General features: G+C 46.3%; 1 protein-coding gene across 4 annotated transcripts in view; it reads right to left on the bottom strand.

Moving 5' to 3' along the window:
- Positions 1–840: 840 nt before the first annotated feature.
- The window catches only part of C1S (complement C1s), a 479,233-nt gene continuing 460,030 nt past the window's right edge, over positions 841–20,043 (bottom strand). For all 4 annotated transcript variants that reach the window (XM_069650604.1, XM_069650605.1, XM_069650602.1 and 1 more), the window contains exons 11-12: positions 5,514–5,588; positions 841–4,159 (exon numbers count right to left, since the gene is read on the bottom strand). In XM_069650604.1, coding sequence (XP_069506705.1) covers positions 3,393–4,159; positions 5,514–5,588 — 842 coding nt within the window. In that variant the 3' untranslated portion in view covers positions 841–3,392. The remainder of the gene's footprint in view (positions 4,160–5,513; positions 5,589–20,043) is intronic.

The raw sequence follows: 20,043 nt of genomic DNA, 5'->3' as shown, positions 1-20,043 counted from the left end.
TGTTTGGAGTAGTTTGTAAGCGCTCTTGCTTTGTGTGCTCATTGCGGGCTTTCAGTCACCCTCACCCCTCTTGAGACCTAGTCTTGACCGCCGCGATCGCTACCTTGATTGGTCTGGCTTGTCCAGAGGTTACCCTGTTCCAAGTAATTAGGTTGGCCTTCTGAACTTCTGCGCCACCAGGACAGAGTTCAGAAATCCGTCTTAACAATGACCATCTAAGACTGCTTAGACCTTGCAACCTGATAACAAATGTTCAGAGAGACCACGAGCAATAACACACTGAATGCGGCGATCAAGATACAAATACATTTTGCAGCAATCGCAAACGCAGACCTGATATCAGGAACAGTAAGCTCGTTAGACCAAATCCTCCTCACAGACACCCGCCTCTCACATCGCCACGCTCACTCTCTACTCTACACCAGCACACAATTAGAGCTCAGCTACACCCCTCAATCAATTCCGGCCTAGCTGCTCACATACCAACAATACTTCATAAACACCTCAACACTCTGATAAAACGCAGCTATATCCCTTGAAATCGGCCTAGCTGCACACATAAGCATCCTACACAGGCCTAACGCACCTGAACCCAGTTCTGGTGACTATTCTCCAGACTGCACACATTCAACTGATTTCAAATACCACCTCACCTAATGCTAGGATGCAGCTACCATCAGACAATCACTCCAGTTGCACACATAATCGGTTCACCCAAACACTCTATGACACCTTACTCACTCAACTGACAAGGACTATGGTCCCCGAGGGCGTTCAACCTACCAGCGTTTTGAGGTCATACCAATGATATATAGAGCGCTATATAAATGCCAAATAACATAACATTTTGTTCATCCGTCTTTATTGTTATTGAATTACATACACAAAATCTATGGAACAGCAAAGAACAGCTTGTTATCAGTGTATGAAGAATACTTCCAATATAGACAGTGTGATTTTATATTTCACGAGGAGGGAAGCGAGAGAAGGGGGAAGAACCAAGGGAGGGAGGGAAGGAGGTAGGGTTAGAGATTGAAAGAAAGGTGGAAGGGAGAGAGAGAAGAAAAGAAGGCATAATGGGATGCAGGGGGAGGGAAGTGACTAAGATAAACACTAAGGTGAAAGCACATGTTGCAGTGATTATTTTGACTTCTTCCATAAATTGCTCAGCAAATCATCACTTAACACTTGATTACTAGCATACAATCATACAGCTTAGCTCCAAGTGGTGAAGCGATCCTCCTGGGGCACTAGTCAATATCACTTGACTACATTGCAGGAAGCAAGGGTGCTACATCCAGATCTGACATTTTTTATTTATTTCTATGCAGGAGGAACAATGCTCTTTTGATCACAACATATCATGCAATAGATAACAAATCAGATTTGATGGGAAGCAGTGAGCTCCTTACAATGGGGTGGGTTTGAGGGACATTCTGACCAGGTTATGGAGGGGAGTAAATGGAACAGTCACTGGGGGCAATACATTAGTAAACATACATAGATTAAGGACAACCAACATTAGACATTTTTAAGTGCAGGTAGGCGGTACGGCCAGCTGTGCTCGGGATGTGACCATGATGGGTGAAGTGCTAGAATGGAGGCAGAGGAAGTCAGGGACAGAGGCAGGTTAGAAGCGATCAAAACATTTTAGTTAGCGGGCAGATGAGTGGTAGGTTAAGAGGGTAACTCCAAGGCAAGGAGGTAGGCTTTTGATTTTGGTTTGAACAAATCCATGTGGACTGTTTCTCAGATGTCTGGGGGAAGAGAATTCCATGCTAGTGGAGCAAGTAGAGAGAAAGAGCAGAAGCGAGAGGAAGCACAGGGAGGACGAGGAGCCACAAGGGTAGTCGAGGCAGAGCAGAGATTACGAGAAAGCTTATAGAGTTGGATAGAGGAGGGTAGACACAGTGCTGCATTTCTGTGGATAGATTTGTGAACCTTGAGAAGACATTTTGCATCATCAGCCATCAAGCCTGCTGACGGTGCGAGGAAGTAGGTGTGTAGTGAGGGAGTTCAAAGAGAGCCCTGGTAGCGAAGTTAATGATCTTGTTGAGAGTATAGAAAGAATAGTAGGGGAGACCAAAGAGGATGCTGGCACAGTAGTCCAGTTTAGAGAAGACAAGAGTGGTTAAGAAATGCTTGGTGGTGTTGAAAGGAAGGAAGTGGCTGGTTTTCATAATATTTAGGAGATTGCGGCAAGCTGCTGTTCCACTCTTGGAGATTGAAGTAGAGAAGGTGTGAGAAGGGTCATAGATGCTGCTGAGGTTGAAAAGTAGGGGGGTGTGTCAGGTGGGATCTGGATAGGCAGAGGAAGAGATGAGAGTGAGCCTTTGGCAGGGAAGAAGAGCAGCTCTGTTTTTTAAAGAGTTTAACATCAGAGAGTGCAAAGCCATCGAATATTTAAGGGCAGAGAGACAGTTGGACATTTTGATAGAGAGATAGAGAACCCGAAGGAGGAGATTATTGCCCTAAGAGCAGGAGTGTAGACGGACCCAAGACAGAGCCTTGTGGAACACCAACAGTTAGAGGAGGGAGTTGAGAGGTGACACAATTGGAGAGGTGCAATGTAGTATTCATTCCAGGCAAGGGCATGATCGCGAATCCCAAGAAGAAAGAGAGTATTAAGGAGATCAGAGTGATCGACAGTGTCAAAGGCAGCAGACAGGTCAAATAGAATTAGGATAGAGGATAGGTTTGAGTGCTCATCAGAGGCAATGAAGTTGGACACATTCATGAGAGCAGTTTCCGTGAAGTGATAGGAGTGGAAATCTACTTGTAGGGGGTCTCGAAGGTTGTTTATGTCTAAGAATTTGGTAAGACGGTTGAACACAACCCTTTCGTGCTCTTTAGAGTAGTGCAAAAGGAGAGACACAGGGCAAAAGTTAGCTGATAGGTTTGGGTCAGCTCCTTGCTTTTTTAGGAGAGGGATGACCGTGGTTGGTTTGAAAACAGAGGGAAAGCACACGGTTTCGAAGGACAGGTTGAATAAGTAGTTGCAGGGGGGAGCGCATGCCCACCAAGCCCCTCACCATCTGCACCTATGCTTGCTTCATTACTATACATTGAGTTATAGCAATTGTCATTTCAGGCTAGAACTCTGCGGTAGAGTTAGCACCTATCAGAACACATTGCGGAGAGGCCCAGATGGCATTCCATGCTGTGCCTGTTCCCATCCTACCCAGAAAGAAGACACAATTTATTCAGTACACATGTGGAGGGCGCGCATGCCCTCTACATGTGTACTGAGCTGATTTCCTATTGGAAGATATAGATTAGATTACAGGTGGATATTATTGAATCAAAAGGCCTCCTCTAGCAAGAGAGAAGCTCATCCTCCATAGGCGGTAATGTAAGAGTAGCTAATAGCAATGATGCCGGACCAGAGGCTTCTAGGTGTCCTGATGTTTCTCCATGGTTTCATGGATCCAGCCCAGGTAGTTCCTCACTTTGGTGTACAGGCCGTAGGTGCCGCAGCGGGGGCCCCAGGAGACGATACCAGCTGCATAGTATGTGTCATTGGAAGGGACAGCGAAGACCCCACCGCTGTCACCTCCACAGGTATCCTTTCCTTCACCGCCGGCACAGATCATGTTCTCCGAGTACACATACTGGCTGCTCTGGCCTACAGCTGGTTGTACACTCTGGCAGTTGGCCATCTTCACTATGGGAATGTCTGCCTTTTGGAGTACTCGAGCCATTCTTAAACCAGTCTCTTTAACTCTGCCCCAGCCAGAGATGTACCCAAGCTTTCTTTCCGGAAAGATGTACTCAGGTCCTGAACCGGGCAGGCAGATTGGTGCAACGTTTTGGCTAAGTTCTACCTTGGTCTTCAACTTTACCAGGGCAATGTCATTGTCATAGTCAGTACGAGGACTGGGCATGCCTTTCTTCCAATTGTCATGTAGGTAGACTGCCTTTGGGTTGAGGGCATGGCCTGGTTGCCGTTCTGCGAGATTAATGAATCCGGCATACATGATGGGGTGTGGCTCGTCCTCTACCACGTGGGCTGCCGTCAGAACCCACTCATCAGATATGAGGGCCCCACCGCCCCTGGGCTGATGGAAGTAAACCTGCCAAGGGAACATCCCAGCCTGTGCAGCGGTGCCTCCAATTATTCTCCCGCCACCACTCGGTGGAGTGCTGGGTATGCCGCAGACTGAAAATAGGGAAAATACAAAAGGTTAGAACACACAAAATCACTGCTAGTCCAGGTCTGGCTATGAGGTTTACCACTCCACTCATGTACCTAGAACGCTGCATGGCTATGCCATGTGGTAGCACAGTGGTGGACGAAGTATACTCACTCTCTTTACCTCCCTCTCTGGGCTTAGGACCCTGCAGGCAGTACAGTCTGAAGGTTGAGGTCCCGATATGACATTTAAACCCCCACACATGAACCTAGAATGCTGCATGGCTATGCCATGTGTTAGCGCAGTGGTGGAGGAAGTATATTTTACTCTCTTTACCTCCCTCTCTGGGGTTAGAACCCTGCAGGCAGTAATGTCTGAAGGTCCAGGTCCGGATATGTCATTCACACCTCCATACATGTACCTAGAATGCTGCATGGCTATGCCGTGGGGTAGCACAGTGGTAACAGAAGCATACCTCACTCTCTTTACCTCCCTCTCTGGGCTTAGAACCCTGCAGGCAGTACTGTCTGAATGTCCAGGTCCGGATATGACATTTACACCTCCACATATGTACCGAGAACGCTGCATGGCTATGCCGTGTGGCAGCGCAGTGGTGGAGGAAGTATACCTCACTGTCTTTACCTCGCTCTCTGGGCTTAGAACCCTGCAGGCAGTACTATCTGAAGGTCCAGGTCCGGATATGACATTCACAACTCCACACATGTACCTAGAACGCTGCATGGCTATGCCGTGTGGCAGCACATTGGTGGAGGAAGTATACCTCACTTTCTTTACTACCCTCTCTCGGCTTAGAACCCTGCGGGCAGTACTGTCTGAAGGTCCAGGGCCGGATATGACATTTACACCTCCACATATGTACAGAGAACGCTGCATGGTTATGCCGTGTGGCAGCATAGTGGTGGAGGAAGTATACCTCACTCTCTTTACCTCCTTCTCTGGGCTTAGAACCCTGCAGGCAGTACTGTCTGAAGGCTGAGGTCCGGATATGACATTTCCACCTCCACACATGTGCCTAGATGGCTGCATGGCTGTGCCACGTGTTAGCCCAGTGCTGGATATGGGATAAGTAGACCTCTCTATCTGGGTTCAGAACCCTGCAGGCAGTACAGTGCAACAGCTCAGGTTGGCATACTGGGTTTATGCCTCTACCCATGTACCTAGAACCGTGTGATAGATCAGGGCTTATGATTTCACCCAAGGGCTCAAAACTCTGCAAGACTGAGTGTGAGATAGTCTAGGGCCACATATGGGGGCATTAAACATTTACCTTGGAAGTGAGGACTCCGCAGGGTGGTAGAGGTGTAGTGCCCCTTAATGGTGCTCTGATCACATGCCCAGATGGTTCTCGAAAAAGATTACCTGGAAGACATTTTGGAAGGTCTGTCCCAGTTCGGCTGTTCACCCAGGTGCCATCAGCAGAGCAGCTGTAGATGCCTGTAAACCAAATGCCAGCAGAAATACACAATAAGTAGGCAGTAGAGACTCTAAAACATGTCAAGCCTTTGTGGGGGCGGTGACAGTGAAGTTCCTATCACACCTATCACACCTCCCTGTCATCCCACTCACCCATCTACCTTATCTGAATGTATATGTTAAAGCACCTATAGAATTTAGCAATGAGCCATTATCCCAAGAGGCACCTGGTCTAAACAGAAAGGAAGTAGTCCCAATGAGCCAATTGGAAAGCGGGGGGCAGTGATGGCTTTGCCTTGGCCCTTACGCAAGCTGTGTGAGGTGTGCAGCCGAGGGAGCCTGCCGGGCCCTGTAATAAAGTCACCATCCCAAACTACACATGTGTGCCTGGTATTATTTCCCGAGGACTTTATGAGAAGAGGGACCATGGAAAGGGTGAACTAGCATAGCATAAATGGAACAAGAAGGGAGCGAAATAGCCATTTGCAGGAAAGTGATAACGTTCCAGGTTATTCCATTGCGAGTCCATGGACCTCGTTTCCTGGACCAACCCAGCAAAGAGGCCGACCCGGAAACGCTGCCCAAGCAAGCCTTCCAGCGGAAGAGGAGAACGAAAAAGAGGAGAGTGGCCCGTGTGAGAGGTAGGAGGGTGCCAGTGCAAATAAGGGGCTTGACAGGGAGTCTGGGTGGGAGCCGGGGATGCAGCCTAGTGAAGGAAGGGGGAGGAGCATGACATGGAGGGGTTGGGTCCAGGCCAGGGTGTGGCAGGAAAACAAGGCAGACAAGCCGCAGCTGGGAGGCAGGGCAGTGTCAGGAGGAAGCTTGGCATGTCAGGTTCGGGGGTTGAACCCCCTCTTCCCACTAGAGCCCTGGTTCTCTCTAAGCTGGACTACTGTAACAGCCTCTATCTTAATCTGCCCGCCTCTACTCTCCGCCCTTTGCAACTCATCCAGAACAGGACTGCAAGACTTGTCCTTGGCCTCAAGCCCAGGGACCGTATCTCTCCAGGACTGAAATCACTACACTGGCTCCCAGTGACTGCGAGGATCAAGTTCAAAACCCTCTGCATTGTCCACAAGGCCGTCTGGGGCCTTGGGCCGAAATACCTTCAACTCTCTCTTCCTAAATATCTTCCTTCTCGAGCTCTTCGCTCATCCGCCTCCAACTCCCTCAGGGTCAGCCGCTTCTCCAAACAACGAGTTGGGGGCAGATCTCTTTCCACTGCAGGGGCCTCCCTCTGGAACAGCCTTCCTACCTCCCTGAAACTTGAGGAAAACCACCTCCGGTTCCGGAAGCACCTCAAAACCTTCCTCTTTGCCTCCGCTTTCTCTCCCCCTCTCCCCTGCTAATACTACTGAAACTGCACTGAATCTGCAACTGGGCCATTCACCGTTCTCCGCCCAGCCACTCTCCCCTGCACTGCCTCCACGGCAACCCCTGCACTACGGGACTGTGTCTGTATCCATACAGCCCCCCTTCCCAGCACTTGTTTGCACTTACCTCGCACTTGCCACCAGCTGGCCCTTGTTATTTATCCTGTATGCTGTATGCTTATAACCCTGTACTGCACTTTCCCCTCTCCCTTTCCCCCATGCACTTTTCCCTTCCCCTCTACCCTTGCACTTGCGCGATCTGAATGACACCTGGCCTAGTAAGATCGTTGTCTGTCTCCCCTTGTTCCCCCCCCCCTGCCTCGTCGCGCCTTGAAACACTTGTGTATAGGCGCGTTACAAATGCCATATCATATCATATCATATCACTCCCGGGGAATGACTGTTCGCTGCCTGTTTGGCACCACTCTGAGGTGGTATTTTAAGAGTGGCCTCACAAGGGCGGGCTATTGTCATAGAGCAGCTCAAACACGATGTATGAAAGTACTGTAGCTGAAATCAGTCTGGACCGATACACTCGGCGGATTTAGGTAAAAGGCTGTCTAAGGCCTATCAAAACCCATAAAGGCCTCCTCTGCCAAAAAGCAATAAGGCAATAACGAGAACTTGGAAATAGGAGCAGGCACTGGCAAAAGCATGCAGTCAGCAACAGCAGGGATTTGCAAAACAAATCACACTTCCAAGGCAAGAGCGTCTGGAAAAACAACAGAAACTCCTGGCAGACGGTTACATTAACTAGGCTGAAGCAGGTGTATTGGCTGTCCCTGGAGCTTCACACCTGATGAGTCTTGGAAAGTAAAAGGGAAGAATGCCCCTAGGACTGCTGGGGATTGTAGTTCTCTGGATTCAATAGGGAAGTTTGCTGCGGTGTAAAGGATGGTGCGTTTGTATTGGCGAGCTGTTTTGCTGCTGTTTGGCTCTGGTGGCTCGGGGATCACTATTATTGCAACAGAGCCGAAACAGAGCCCCTCGACCCCTTATCCCTTTTATCGAGGTGGGGAGCAGCAGAGGCAGGCATGTGCTTTTCATAACATCTACCCCGCCCGCCATAAGGAAGGAGCGTCCGGAAAAAGTAATCTTAAAAAGCTATTTTGAAGCATTGTTGTTTCTGTGAAAAGGCTCCATAGACTACATTAACTTTCAGCTGCATGTAGCAATAATTGGAAAAGTAAAAGTGTGACCTAAAAAGTGCGGGAAGCGGGTAGCGGGCGGTATAGTGGCACATTGGAACTCCTCAGAGTCACTCAATACTGCTTGTCCTCGCACGGTTTTCCTCCTGCACACGTCAAAGCCTATTTCTGGGGTTTAGATCCAGCGCAAATACATCAGCGCCTGAGTGCGCCGCACTGGAAACTTAAAGGAGCATTAGCCCTACCCCAAAAAAGGGCCCAGCCCAGCACTATCTTTGGTATTTTCTCTAGAAGTCCTGCGTCTCATTTGAGTATAAAAAGCCTCCTTTTCAAATGAGACTTAGTAGCACCCAAACCATGGAGAGTACACCTGACCAGGATGACTCTTATCTGGATCAAATACAGGGGTAAGGGGAGGGAAGTGGGTCACCTGTACCAACTAATCCAGCCCCAGATCAGACCGTTCTTATAACGATCCGCGCTCTTGTACACACGCATACCCCAGAAATAGCTGGGGAAGAAGATACACTGACGTCATTGAGAAAAGGGTGGATGCAGGGTCTGGAATACACAATAACAACAACAAAAATACAGAGCAGAATCAAATACCATTTCCTTAAAAAAAGAAATAAAAGTCTAAATGATGTGGAAGAGCTTGAAGACAGAGTGTGACAAACCACAGAATGCGGAAGAAGAAAGGGTCTTACCTTCGCACATGGACAACCGAGAAAATGCTGCTATAGATACGAACAACCAAAGAGAGGCGATACTGACTATAAAACAAGACCCTTTAGACAGACCTTCCGAAGCCTCACAAAACACTCTTCAACATGCGAGTGAAAGCACATTGTCGGCACTCAGCTTTGTGCTAAATTCACTGGTCTCAGTATCCAAAAATATACTAAAAATGGAAGTGCAAGCTCAAGCTGGCGTCCTGTTAGAACTTACAAATCAGACAGCAAAAAGTGAATCTGCAATAGTGGGCCTTAGAAACGTTATGAACAGCATCCTGATTCCTACCCTCAACGAAACTCAACTGGAAGGGGTAAAACAAGGGCTTGACATTGCCCAAATCTTCCATCTTCTCAAGGCAGGGAAAAAGGATAATGAAACCACTCAAGAGCTTATTAAAGAACTCTCTGTTAGAGTTCTACAATCTACAATCGTCAAACCCCGGACATACTCCCAATGAAGAGGATTTAGACGTCAACCCATCATTTGATGACACCCTCTTATCTGAATCAATATTGGAAGAATTTCATAGGCTAGCAAATGTGGTTGTTGATGATGACGTGGTGGTCATAGACAAACCTGTGTTGAGCGTTGAAAAAACCATTCAAGGGGCCTTTTCTACAGATAACACTTGGACTTCAGCATCCTGTCAAAATTACAAAGGCAGAAGAAGGACAAAATGGAAAAAAGCCAGCAGAATCCGGTCAAGAACACCCCTCCCACAGGTAAAAAGAAATGCAGAAAAAGACAAAAAATCAAAACGATCACTGCGTAAAGAACACAGGAGTAAATCTGTTTTTGAAAAACCTGTCACTGCCAGTGGAAAGTAGTCTGTTGAAGCCACTCCTCCTGATATTGTTCCACCAAAATCCACCCAGAGCACGGGTGTTATTCATACAAGGCTGAACGAGCCTTCATCTAAAAAACCTCGGAAAAAGAGCCACCAAACGAGGAAAGCCGCAGGCTCCAGTGAAAAGAATATCCATAGATCAAGCATTGGCCTTCAAACTGACACGCTGGAATACTCCCCAAATAACATGAGCAAGCAAAGCTGTGGGAAACATCAAGCAAGCATCAAAATAGGCCCAATATTCTTGAAAAAACAGGGATAAAAAAAAAACTCCAGAACTTGGAACTGAAAGGGAGGCCCCAAAGATACCCATGAAATTGGCTCTAATCTTCCTAAAACAGACTGAGAAATCTCCGCCCCATTCCGGTACAAGCCCCCCCAAACAAACTCTACAGGAAGGAGAGGTGGCATACAAAGGGAAAATCTCCAGTGTGAAGGACACAAGGAACGGCTCGGGGAAATGCAGAGAACTGGAGACTATAGGTGGAAAAAGTCCCATGGAGGAGCCAGAACCAATCATCATTAAAGAGCTGGCTGAAACTAAGGTCACAGAAGTGGCAGATTATATAATACCAAACGTCTGGCCAAGGTTGGCCTGTAACAACAAAAACAAATCTCTCAGCAGAACAGTGATACTGTCTTACCTCAACAAGGTCTCAAATCTGCATCTATTCGCAAGTGAAGATATCGAATAAAAAAGACCAATACTTTGTGGAAATTGGCCTGAAGTCGCGAAGAGCAAAGCAAGCAATTCTCAATATCAAGAATGATCTGGGCCAGGTAGGCCTCATGGTTTTCAAAGTTATGGAAGAAGATCAATCAAGAGGCTCCCCAAATGTGAGAAGCCCCGTGGAAAGAGAAGGTATTAAGAAAGGTAGCACAGTTGGAGAAACACAAAAGTCAGAATCAAGCTCTGCTCAAAGAACAAGCACCAATGGAAATCTTATGTCAAAACTCCCTGAGATCATTTCTCAAATAATCCTAAAATTAGGAGCGGAGACAAACTGTCTTTAGGCAAAGTGGCATGAAGCTAGTTTGCTGGAATACGCGAGGTCCCGGTTTCCTGAAAAGGAAAAAATTCAAAGAGGATCTCCTGGGGCCAAACGACATCTTAATACTACAGGAAACCTGGCTAGTAAATTCCATCGAGATTGAGGGCTTTTCAACTCAGAACCTTTAACACTGTTAAAATGATTACCCCATTATGCAATAATGTCTTGGGAATACAAGCCTGCAAAATAGAGATGAAAATAGACATACCTCATCTCGTATTGGTAATCATTAACATTTATTGGAATCCTGCCAGTTCAACACTCCAGCACTTTCTAGCGGAACTGGATTCCCTGCTCACAACGGTGAAGACTGAGTATGAGGTAATAAATATTCTCTTAGCAGGTGACATCAATACAGATTGCACCATCAACCATTGTGGTGAGCCCTCTCAAGCAGGAAAGAAACCTTCAAGAAAAGGCAAAATGTGGCTAGACTTCCTGGCTTCATGGGATCTAGAGAGGATTGAAGGGAAGCCCAAGGAAGGTGAAAATGCTGTAGTGACCTGGTGCCGGGACAATTCAGCGTCCACTCTGGACTATATCTTTGTGTCACCAAAACTGTCCTGCCTTCACCCAAGCCTTGACATAAAACATGAAGGAGGGAGCGATCATGCAAGACTGGAACTTTCATTTCCTGACTTACAAAGCTCCCGATGCATCAAGACTGGGTAAGAAGTGGTGAGCCTCAAGGGAAAGCTGAGAATGATCAAATATAAGCAAGGGGGGAAAACCTTAAACAAAAAACTAGGAGAAATTTCGAGCTCAACCTGGAGGGAAGAATCTCACCCAGAGAAATTTGGAAAGTTCATCTGGTCCATCCATCCACCAAACAAGATAGGTGCAATCCCGAAACAAGAACACCTCCACATTTTTAACAAAGAAACCCAAAGGAAGAAAAGGGAACTTAGATGCACCATGCGCTATCTTAAAAAAAAAACTTAGCGACCACTCCACCCTCCAATATGAATTTAAAAAAGCAAAGCAGTCCTATAGGAATTGATCAAGAAACCAGAGGCACCAAAGGATGCAACAAGATGGAGAAAAAATGTTGCATCTTCTAAATGCAAATAATTCCAGGAATTTCTGGGCGGTGTTGGGTCAATTACAAACAGGTCTCAAAAGCTCCCTGTGTAATCTAGTCCCAGAATCAAAATGGGTGGATTATCTCTCCAAACATTTCAAACCCCCAGGGTCATCGGAATTTTTCATGATCACGGATCCGCCTTGGTACCTCTCTTTTGAAGAACATGATGTTTTCGAACTAATATCCAAATGTTCCACATCTAAAGCTGCAGGCCCAAATGGTTTAACCTACCAGGTGCTGAGAAATAACCAAAAATTTTGGTCTAAGATCTTAAACCTCCTCTTTCGAGAAACTTTAAAGACCTGCATATTTCCTCCCTCGTGGAAAAATGCACTTGTCATTCCATTCTTCAAGCGGGGCGAAGGGCTGAGTCCGGAAAACTATCAACCAATCGCCCTCCTTGACATTGACAGTAAGCTCTTCATGCAATTACTTCTAAGAGAGTTAACACACTGGGTGAAGTCAAGGCAGATCCTATCATGCCATCAAACAGGGTTTAGAAAAGGATTGTCCACCAGTCTTAATGGCTTAATCTTAAATCTGGTAAGCGAAAAGACAAAGGAGAAATTGGACACCCCCCTTTACAGGGCTTGGGTAGATCTATCCAAAGCTTTCGACCACATGGATAGATCCCTTCTCTGGCGAGAATTACACAGCTGGGGGATTCCGTACTCCCTGTTAGCAATGTTAATTGACCTGCATAGAAACACCACCTTAAGACAGCGGCTGGACGAACAAGGCCATCTGTCAGACCTAATTCACATCTTTAGAGGGGTAAAGCAAGGTTGCATGGGCGCACCGTTGTTCTTTAACCTCTTCCTGTCGGACCTAGGAGACTTTCTGTTTTCTTCAGCGTTGGCCAGTCCAGTGATAAATGGAAGGAGGTTGCACTGGCTGGCCTACGCTGATGACATAGTATTATTGGACAGGTCTGCAGTGGGCCTTCAACGTCTACTAGATAAACTCAGGGAGTAATGCCAGCCTAAATGGGATTACAAATTAACCCCTCGAAATCCAAAATTCTAATCTTTAAACATCCAAGGAAGAAAATTGGATATGGAAATTTGTTTTTGGATGGGAAAGCCATCCCTCGTGTTGAAGAGCTTACATATCTGGGATACAAGATTTTCGCTTTCTCTGCAAACAATAAAGTTAATACGGCAATCATGGAGAAAGTTGCACAAATAAAACCGCAAATGAAAAAATTGAATACAAATTATTGCAAATTCTCCATCCTATCCCTAATTAGATTTTACATGGCCAAAGCAGTCCCAGTTCTATTCTATGGCTTAGAAGCAAAACCACTATTATGGCACACAAACTGGAATAAACTAGAGGGCCTACTTTGGAAAAAAACCTTGGCTCTCCCGATGTGCACCCCAATCTCGAGCCTACGCTTTGAACTGCGTCTAGTTTCATTCGGCTGCCGAGCAGATTGGAAGCTTATCACATTATATTGTGAAATAATCACCGCAGAGAAGGACTCCCTCTTCTTTGATGTGAATGAACACCTTAAAAACTTGAGATCCCATATACTTCTTAACCTGGAGAAGAAAACAAGAGGAATCCTTAATAGGCTCGAGTTGAGCTTAAAAACCCTAATATCAAACCCCTTGAAAGTGAAAAAATCACTAGAAACACATGACTCGATAGACACAATTGCCGGCGTGAGATCCCTTAATCCTCCAAATTTACTATTAAAGGTGGAAAAAAAGATATGTTCTTTACCACAATATCTACAAACATTTCAGACAAAATAGCGAGAAATAACTTTTTGAGACTCAGGCTAAACATCGCCCACACTGGGGAAATATTGGCAAGAAGGAAATAGGGGGACCAGGCAAAAAAACTCTGTGGACAATGGGAATCTCCCAGTAAACAATCATTAAGACTTACTAATGGAGTGTGAAAGCACCTGGGAAGCCAGATCGTTGTTATTTAGGAGATTTGTGCAACAATAGTGCAAGTCTTGAAAATAAGTTCCATCATAACATAAAAGAAGACATTTGTATTATGAAAGACTGCTGTTATGTCGATTGTTTCCCTTGGTGGCCCTCTGGTTTCTTTTCCTTTTTTTTGTTTACTCTTTTTTTCTCTTTCCTATTTATCTTACTCACTTTTTGTTTTCTACACTCTTGTGGACATTTTTCTTGATATTGTTTTTTGTAAAGGGTTTTAAAACCAAAACAAATAAATAAACATACAAAATAGGGAAGTTTCCAGGTTTCAGAGCCACCGGCAGGTGCATTGTGGGCCTGCTAGTGAGCTCAGTCCAATGCAGAACTCCCAACCTTTTCCGAAGGGGATGTGAAGGCGCATATAGACATGAGGAAAGGTCTAGATAGACTGTCCATTCTGATCCCCAGTTAATTCGCAGAGGGCTCCCAACAGCAATCGAGTGCCCGGCCCAGTCATGACAGCCACAGTCAAAAGTGTGCAGCCCCAGCACATATCTTTCAGAATCTGGGGCAGTGTACGTTTAGGTTCTCTTTCCTACTAGTAGCTTCAAAGATCCACAACCACAATGACAGGGAGAAAGACAGACTGCACTGACACAGAGAGACAGTCTAATCATACCAGACTGCGCGACACAGACTGCACTAACTGAGAGAGGCAGTCTAATCATACCAGACCACGCAACAAAGACTGCCCTGAGAGAGAGAGACAGTCTAATCATACCAGACCGCGCGACACAGACTGCCCTGATGGAGAGAGACAGTCTAATCATACCAGACCGCACGACACAGACTGCCCTGATGGAGAGAGACAGTCTAATCATACCAGACCGCACGACACAGACTGCCCTGATGGAGAGAGACAGTCTAATCATACCAGACCGCACGACACAGACTGCCCTGATGGAGAGAGACAGTCTAATCCTACCAGACCGTGCGACACAGACTGCCCTGACAGAGAGAAAGAGTCTAATCATACAGGCCGTTCGACACAGACTGCCCTGACAGTGAGACACAGTCTAATCATAACAGACCAGTAGGGATTGGAGCCCACGGTGACATGTGTCACGTGCCACAACATGTCACAACATGCCACATCTGCATGACGTGGATGAGAGCAGATTTTTAGGTGTTTTTTGTTTTAATATAGTTTGGAACTAAAAGCATCCTATTCAAGAGTAAATGCAAAGATATTTGTATTTTCTGCAAACCTTGACATGAAAATACCCTTTCTAAATTCAGGCAGAACAGAGTAACCCGTTTTATATGAGAATGTACTTTTAAGTGATTTAAACCATGCAAATGTTTAAAGTTCTTTAATACGAATAAAGATGATAGGAGCACAGATATATGTAGCACTAGTAGGATGAAACAGAAGGCAGATTTCAAGGTGATATGCAGTGAAATGAACGACGCATGCCATATCACCATGTCATTGGCATGTATTCACAGGAAAAAACAACTAGAACTAAATGCTAAAATACACACTATTTGAAAAAGCTATAAGGGAGGCATGAACCAAGCTCTTCATTGGAACACATAGCGCAGTGGTAAGGCATACGACTATGGTGCACTAGGTGCAGGATTTTAGTCTCCATTCAGATTTATTTTTCTGGAAATAATTGAATTTATAATATCCCACAATGCTTCAGAGGGTGTTATGTTACGTGTTTTATGCATTTGATGAAATTAAAACATTAGTGTTAAAATCAGCTGTACAAAAGAATGGTGGCAGGCTTTGAGAATCTGTGGCACATGTCACATGTCACATTCAGCTCCTACCCCTTCTCATAGGGGGATGCTCCTGTATAGAAACTGGAAGAGGAGGGGCGGATCATTCAATAGTGAGGCAAAACTTGAGGTTGACTAGCAGACTGTCATGGATGAGCTGTATGTAACGAAGCAGGATTTCGGCATCTGGAGGGATGGGGTTGCAGCTTAGTCTGCCTGGGGTGTTTAGGCGATTGGTACATCCCAGATTCTGAATTGGTTAGTGGCACAGGGTTGGAATTCCAAGAATTGATGGTCCCAGGGACTGCCACTATGTTGCTCAAGGGTCTTTAGGGGCAGGTGTGAGGAACCTGAGGGCTTACTCACTTCTTTTCCTCCTGTAGTCTTCTCTCAGATGGCCAAGGAAAGGCCATTGTTTTTGGATCCTGACCCTGGGGGTGGATATGTGCAGGAGGATCACCTGGGAGGAGGAGACTTTGAGAGCGGAGAGGGGATGGCCTTATGTGAGACATGCTACCCCACATTTGCCCTTCACAACAAACCCTCTATCCCTCAAGCCTTTATAGGCCTTTGTCAGCCCTTTCCCTGTTTTTCCCCTAAAACCTTCCCCAAAACACACCAGTATGCTACTGGGACGAAAAAGAGGATGACTACAACAACACATCCTCATTTTGTTAATTCAGACACATATCGACCCGAGCCAGGTACTGAGACGAGGAGACGGAGAACAAGAGTAAAGCAGGACTTCCACTTTAATGGTGAGCGGTCTAGTCCTTTTTGGATTAATCATGGAGGTGGGAACTTTAAAAGCCGGAATCAAGAGGGAAATAGAGTCAGCTGTGGAGTCAGCTGGGGAGACTAAGGCAACAGCTGGGAAAGCAACTCCAGGTCAGTGGTGTGGCACGTGGTGCAGAGTTTATGCAGCAGGAAGTAAAGCCAAGGTGTGCTGGAAGCCGGTAGCAGTCTGCGACAGGGAGACCGACGTGACCGAGCGAAGTGATCAAAAGTATCCTGACCTGCAGGTGGCGCATCGCTGCATAACCACGCCACGAAGAGCCACTGGGAGAGGAAGATGAGGTAACGCACAGGAACGTGGAGACCTGTGGCAGCAGAGTTTGGGAAACACTGGGCTGGCAGGCAAATATATGATGATCATTATTTTGAATATCGAAAGAAAGGAAAGCCTTAAAAAGTGCTTTAGAATGCCAAACAGAACCAAAGCAAGTACTTCTGAATACCGAACGCACTGAAAGTCATTATAAATACTTTTAAAAATGGCGGACAGAGCCAAAGCAAGTACTTAAGCAATATGACCCGAGCAGCGGGGGCATTACTGACTCAGATAATGCCCCGGGGCCCATAGTTATGGGCCTGGGCAAAGCGAGGGCCTTACCGAAAGGTCCCATGGCATTACCAGAGTCGGTAATGCCCCCGCTGCGAAGGTCATATTGCTTTCAGTACCCCGGCAGCTGCAGCGTTTCGGGACAGAAAAAAAAAAAAAAGACCAAGAAAATGGCCGCCAGGAAAGGGAAAACAGGAGTCCGTTTTCTCTTTCCATGGCGGCCTTCGGGAGCGGACGCGCTGGGAACACAAGTGTTCCCAGCGCGTCCGCTCCTGAAAAAAAAGAAGCAGAAGGTAAGTGGGGTTGGGAGGGCGGGAGGGAGGGGAAGGGGGAAAACTTACCTTCGTCCCTGCCAGGGGACGATGGAAGCCTCCAGCTGTGTGGAGGCGCAGAGTCTCCACACTGCTGGAGGCTACCATCGTCCCCCACCAGGGACGCAGGGGCAAGAAGGTAAGTGGGGTGGGGTAGGGAGGAGGGAGGGAAGGGGAAAAAAAAAAAGCTTACCCGAGCCCCCAGCGGGGGGCGGAGGCAGCCTCTCAGCCGTGGGGAGGCTCAGAGCGGGGATGGCCCCGCTTCCAGCCTCCTCATTGGCTGAGGGGCTGCCACGCCCCCCGCCGAGGACAAGGCAGCTGGAGTCCCGGCCGAGAATCGAATGATTCTCGGCCGGGTAAGGACACGGCGAGAGCCGAATCAGAATGCGTGTTGCATTCTGCTTGACTCTCGCCGGGTACTAATTTTGAATAACAAACAAACAGAAGGTAATTATAAATACTTTTGAATACCGAGCAGAGCAAAAGCAACTTTTGAGGACTCACGAGTGGAGTGAAAGAAAGGTGGTGAAAGTAATAGATACCACACACTGTATTTACTGAAACACAAGTATTGGCAAAGTCAAGATAATACCCAAAAGGGTATAGTATGAGAAACCAGGTATTGGCAAAAGCCAACAGAGGTCAAGAACTTGAATGTTATGAGGAAATATTGGCCAGAACCAGGAGAAGCATTATTGGTGATGAATTATTTCTTTGCATGACCTGTAATGGTTGGACCGTGTGATCCAACAACTGCGCCTAGACTGAGTGGCCTCTACATGGAAGTAGTGTTGATGAAAAGCAGCCAAGAAAGGGGTATCGGTCGCGTGACCTGTAATGGGTGGACTGTGTTTCGTCTGACAACTGCGTCTAGACGGAGGACCCTGCATGAAGAAGCCATTGAAAGTATTCATAAAGAAGTTTATGTTTTGCAGTAACCTTTTATGTGACTTTGAAATCAAGATATTGAACTGTCTATGTGAATGAGTGAAAATAACCAATATCAAAAGAGCTGGTAAGAGTCATAAAGAACTGTATTGTTTTGTGAAAGCTGGAAGATTTGAACTCTTGGGTGAGACCCCAGTATGTTATGAACTATTCTGAACTTGTGGAAGGGGGAAGCTGATTACAAGCCGAGAGCTGGAAGAAGCTATGAACTTTCTTTGAACACTATTCATTTTGATGCTGACATCCCTATGCATTGAGTACAGTTAGTTGTGAGGGCAAGTATATTTTTTGGACACAGACAGACATTTGATTTGGACTTCCCGACACACACTATCGTTTTCTTTAGGTAGGGAAATCCCACCTTAGCAAAGGGCAAGTTAAGCCATACTCCATCCAGATTTTTAAGTTAATAAAGCCTTTTGTGAACCAAACTGGAACCTGTTGTCTGGGTCTACTTCATGATCCCTTCATATAGGTCAGCTTCTGTTCTTTGATGCATGTTGTGAGGCCACAGTGTGGAGCCCGTACCAAGTGTGTGTGTAGGCATTCACTCCAAAAAAACGAATAAGATAAGAACAAGGACCAAAACGGCGTATTTTTTTTAGTCACATTTTTCTAGTTTTTTGCACTTTTTTCCACAATAAATAGATAGGCAGTGGTGTAAGGGAATACATGAAGGTGGGGGGACTGCAGAGGAGGGAGGCACCAGGGCGTCTCCACCGCATTTAAGAAGAAAAGTGAAAAAAAAGATAAGGTATTTTTCGAAAATTCTAATTAAGAAACCTGCCGTTTTCAGCCTCGCTATTTTTTATTCTGTATGTCAACGTAGAACCGTGTGTGTAAGTGAGGACGATACTTTTTCTCCACATAAAGTAAATAAGGAAAGTGAAGACACCAACATCGGGCCAGTCAGTGTGCATGTGAGAACAGGTCTCTGAGCCTTTCTTGCCAGCAGCCTGTATGCAGATCAGGTCCCCACCCACACAGCAACGCATAGAAGGTAATGAGTGTTCGAGCAGGTGCTTTTGAGGGACATTTCTGTTTGGGTGCCTCAATATTGCTCAGACTCTCATAGGATCCAGACTGGACTACTGCAACACCCTATTTGCAGGCACCTCTGCTCAAAATCTCATTAAACTACAGATCATTCAGAATAATGCTCTTAGGGCCACATGGAACATCCCCAGGTGGGAGCATATCACCACGGACTGGCTACCTATTCAGCAGCGGATCATTTTCAGAACTCTGGCCATCACACATAAATACTTAGCCAACACTACACCTAGGTACCTGTCACAAATTTTCCTTAATCCCAAATCCACGAGGCCTATACAGTCGCTCTACACCAACCGACTGGTTACCTCAAGATTCAGACTTAAAAGATCTGGTGGCATGAGCTTCCCAGTCATTGCTACTGAGAACTGCAATGCGTAGTCCCACAACCTCAGAGCTGAACAATCTTACGGGGTATTTCGTAAACACCTGAAGGCTCTGGTTTTCGCCCAAGATTCTCCATCTCTTGGACCCCCCCCACTAAAATTCTTCACACCCTCATTTTCCAGAACATGTTATCCTTGTATGATGCACTATGATGATTTGTGTCTTTTGTATACTTATAACTAGCGCCTTGATGCCTATGGGTTTTGCACGCTTAAGAAATGTTGAAATGAAACAAAAACAATAATAAATAATAAAGTGTTTGGAGTGCTATTTCTGGGTCAGATTGGCCGAGGTGCTGCAAAAAGACTTACTGCTGGGCCGCACAGTGGACCTAGTTCGGGTTTCTTGGTGCGCATTTGATCTACACGTGTGTCGTGTGTTCAAGGTTAGGGCAGTATGTATGTGGTGTGTCAAGTATGGCATGGGAGAGCTTGTCTGGGTTTGTTGTGGTTGTGCCCCAGTTTGGGTTTTGTCAGTTGGGATTAATGGAAGGAGGGCCAGCAAAGAGAT

This window comes from Ambystoma mexicanum, chromosome 3p (genome assembly GCF_040938575.1).
Source record: "Ambystoma mexicanum isolate Mex_15411 chromosome 3p, UKY_AmexF1_1, whole genome shotgun sequence".
Classification (NCBI taxonomy): domain Eukaryota; kingdom Metazoa; phylum Chordata; class Amphibia; order Caudata; family Ambystomatidae; genus Ambystoma; species Ambystoma mexicanum.
Note: the sequence above shows the minus strand (reverse complement) of the source record. Positions and strands in the feature narration are given on the sequence as shown.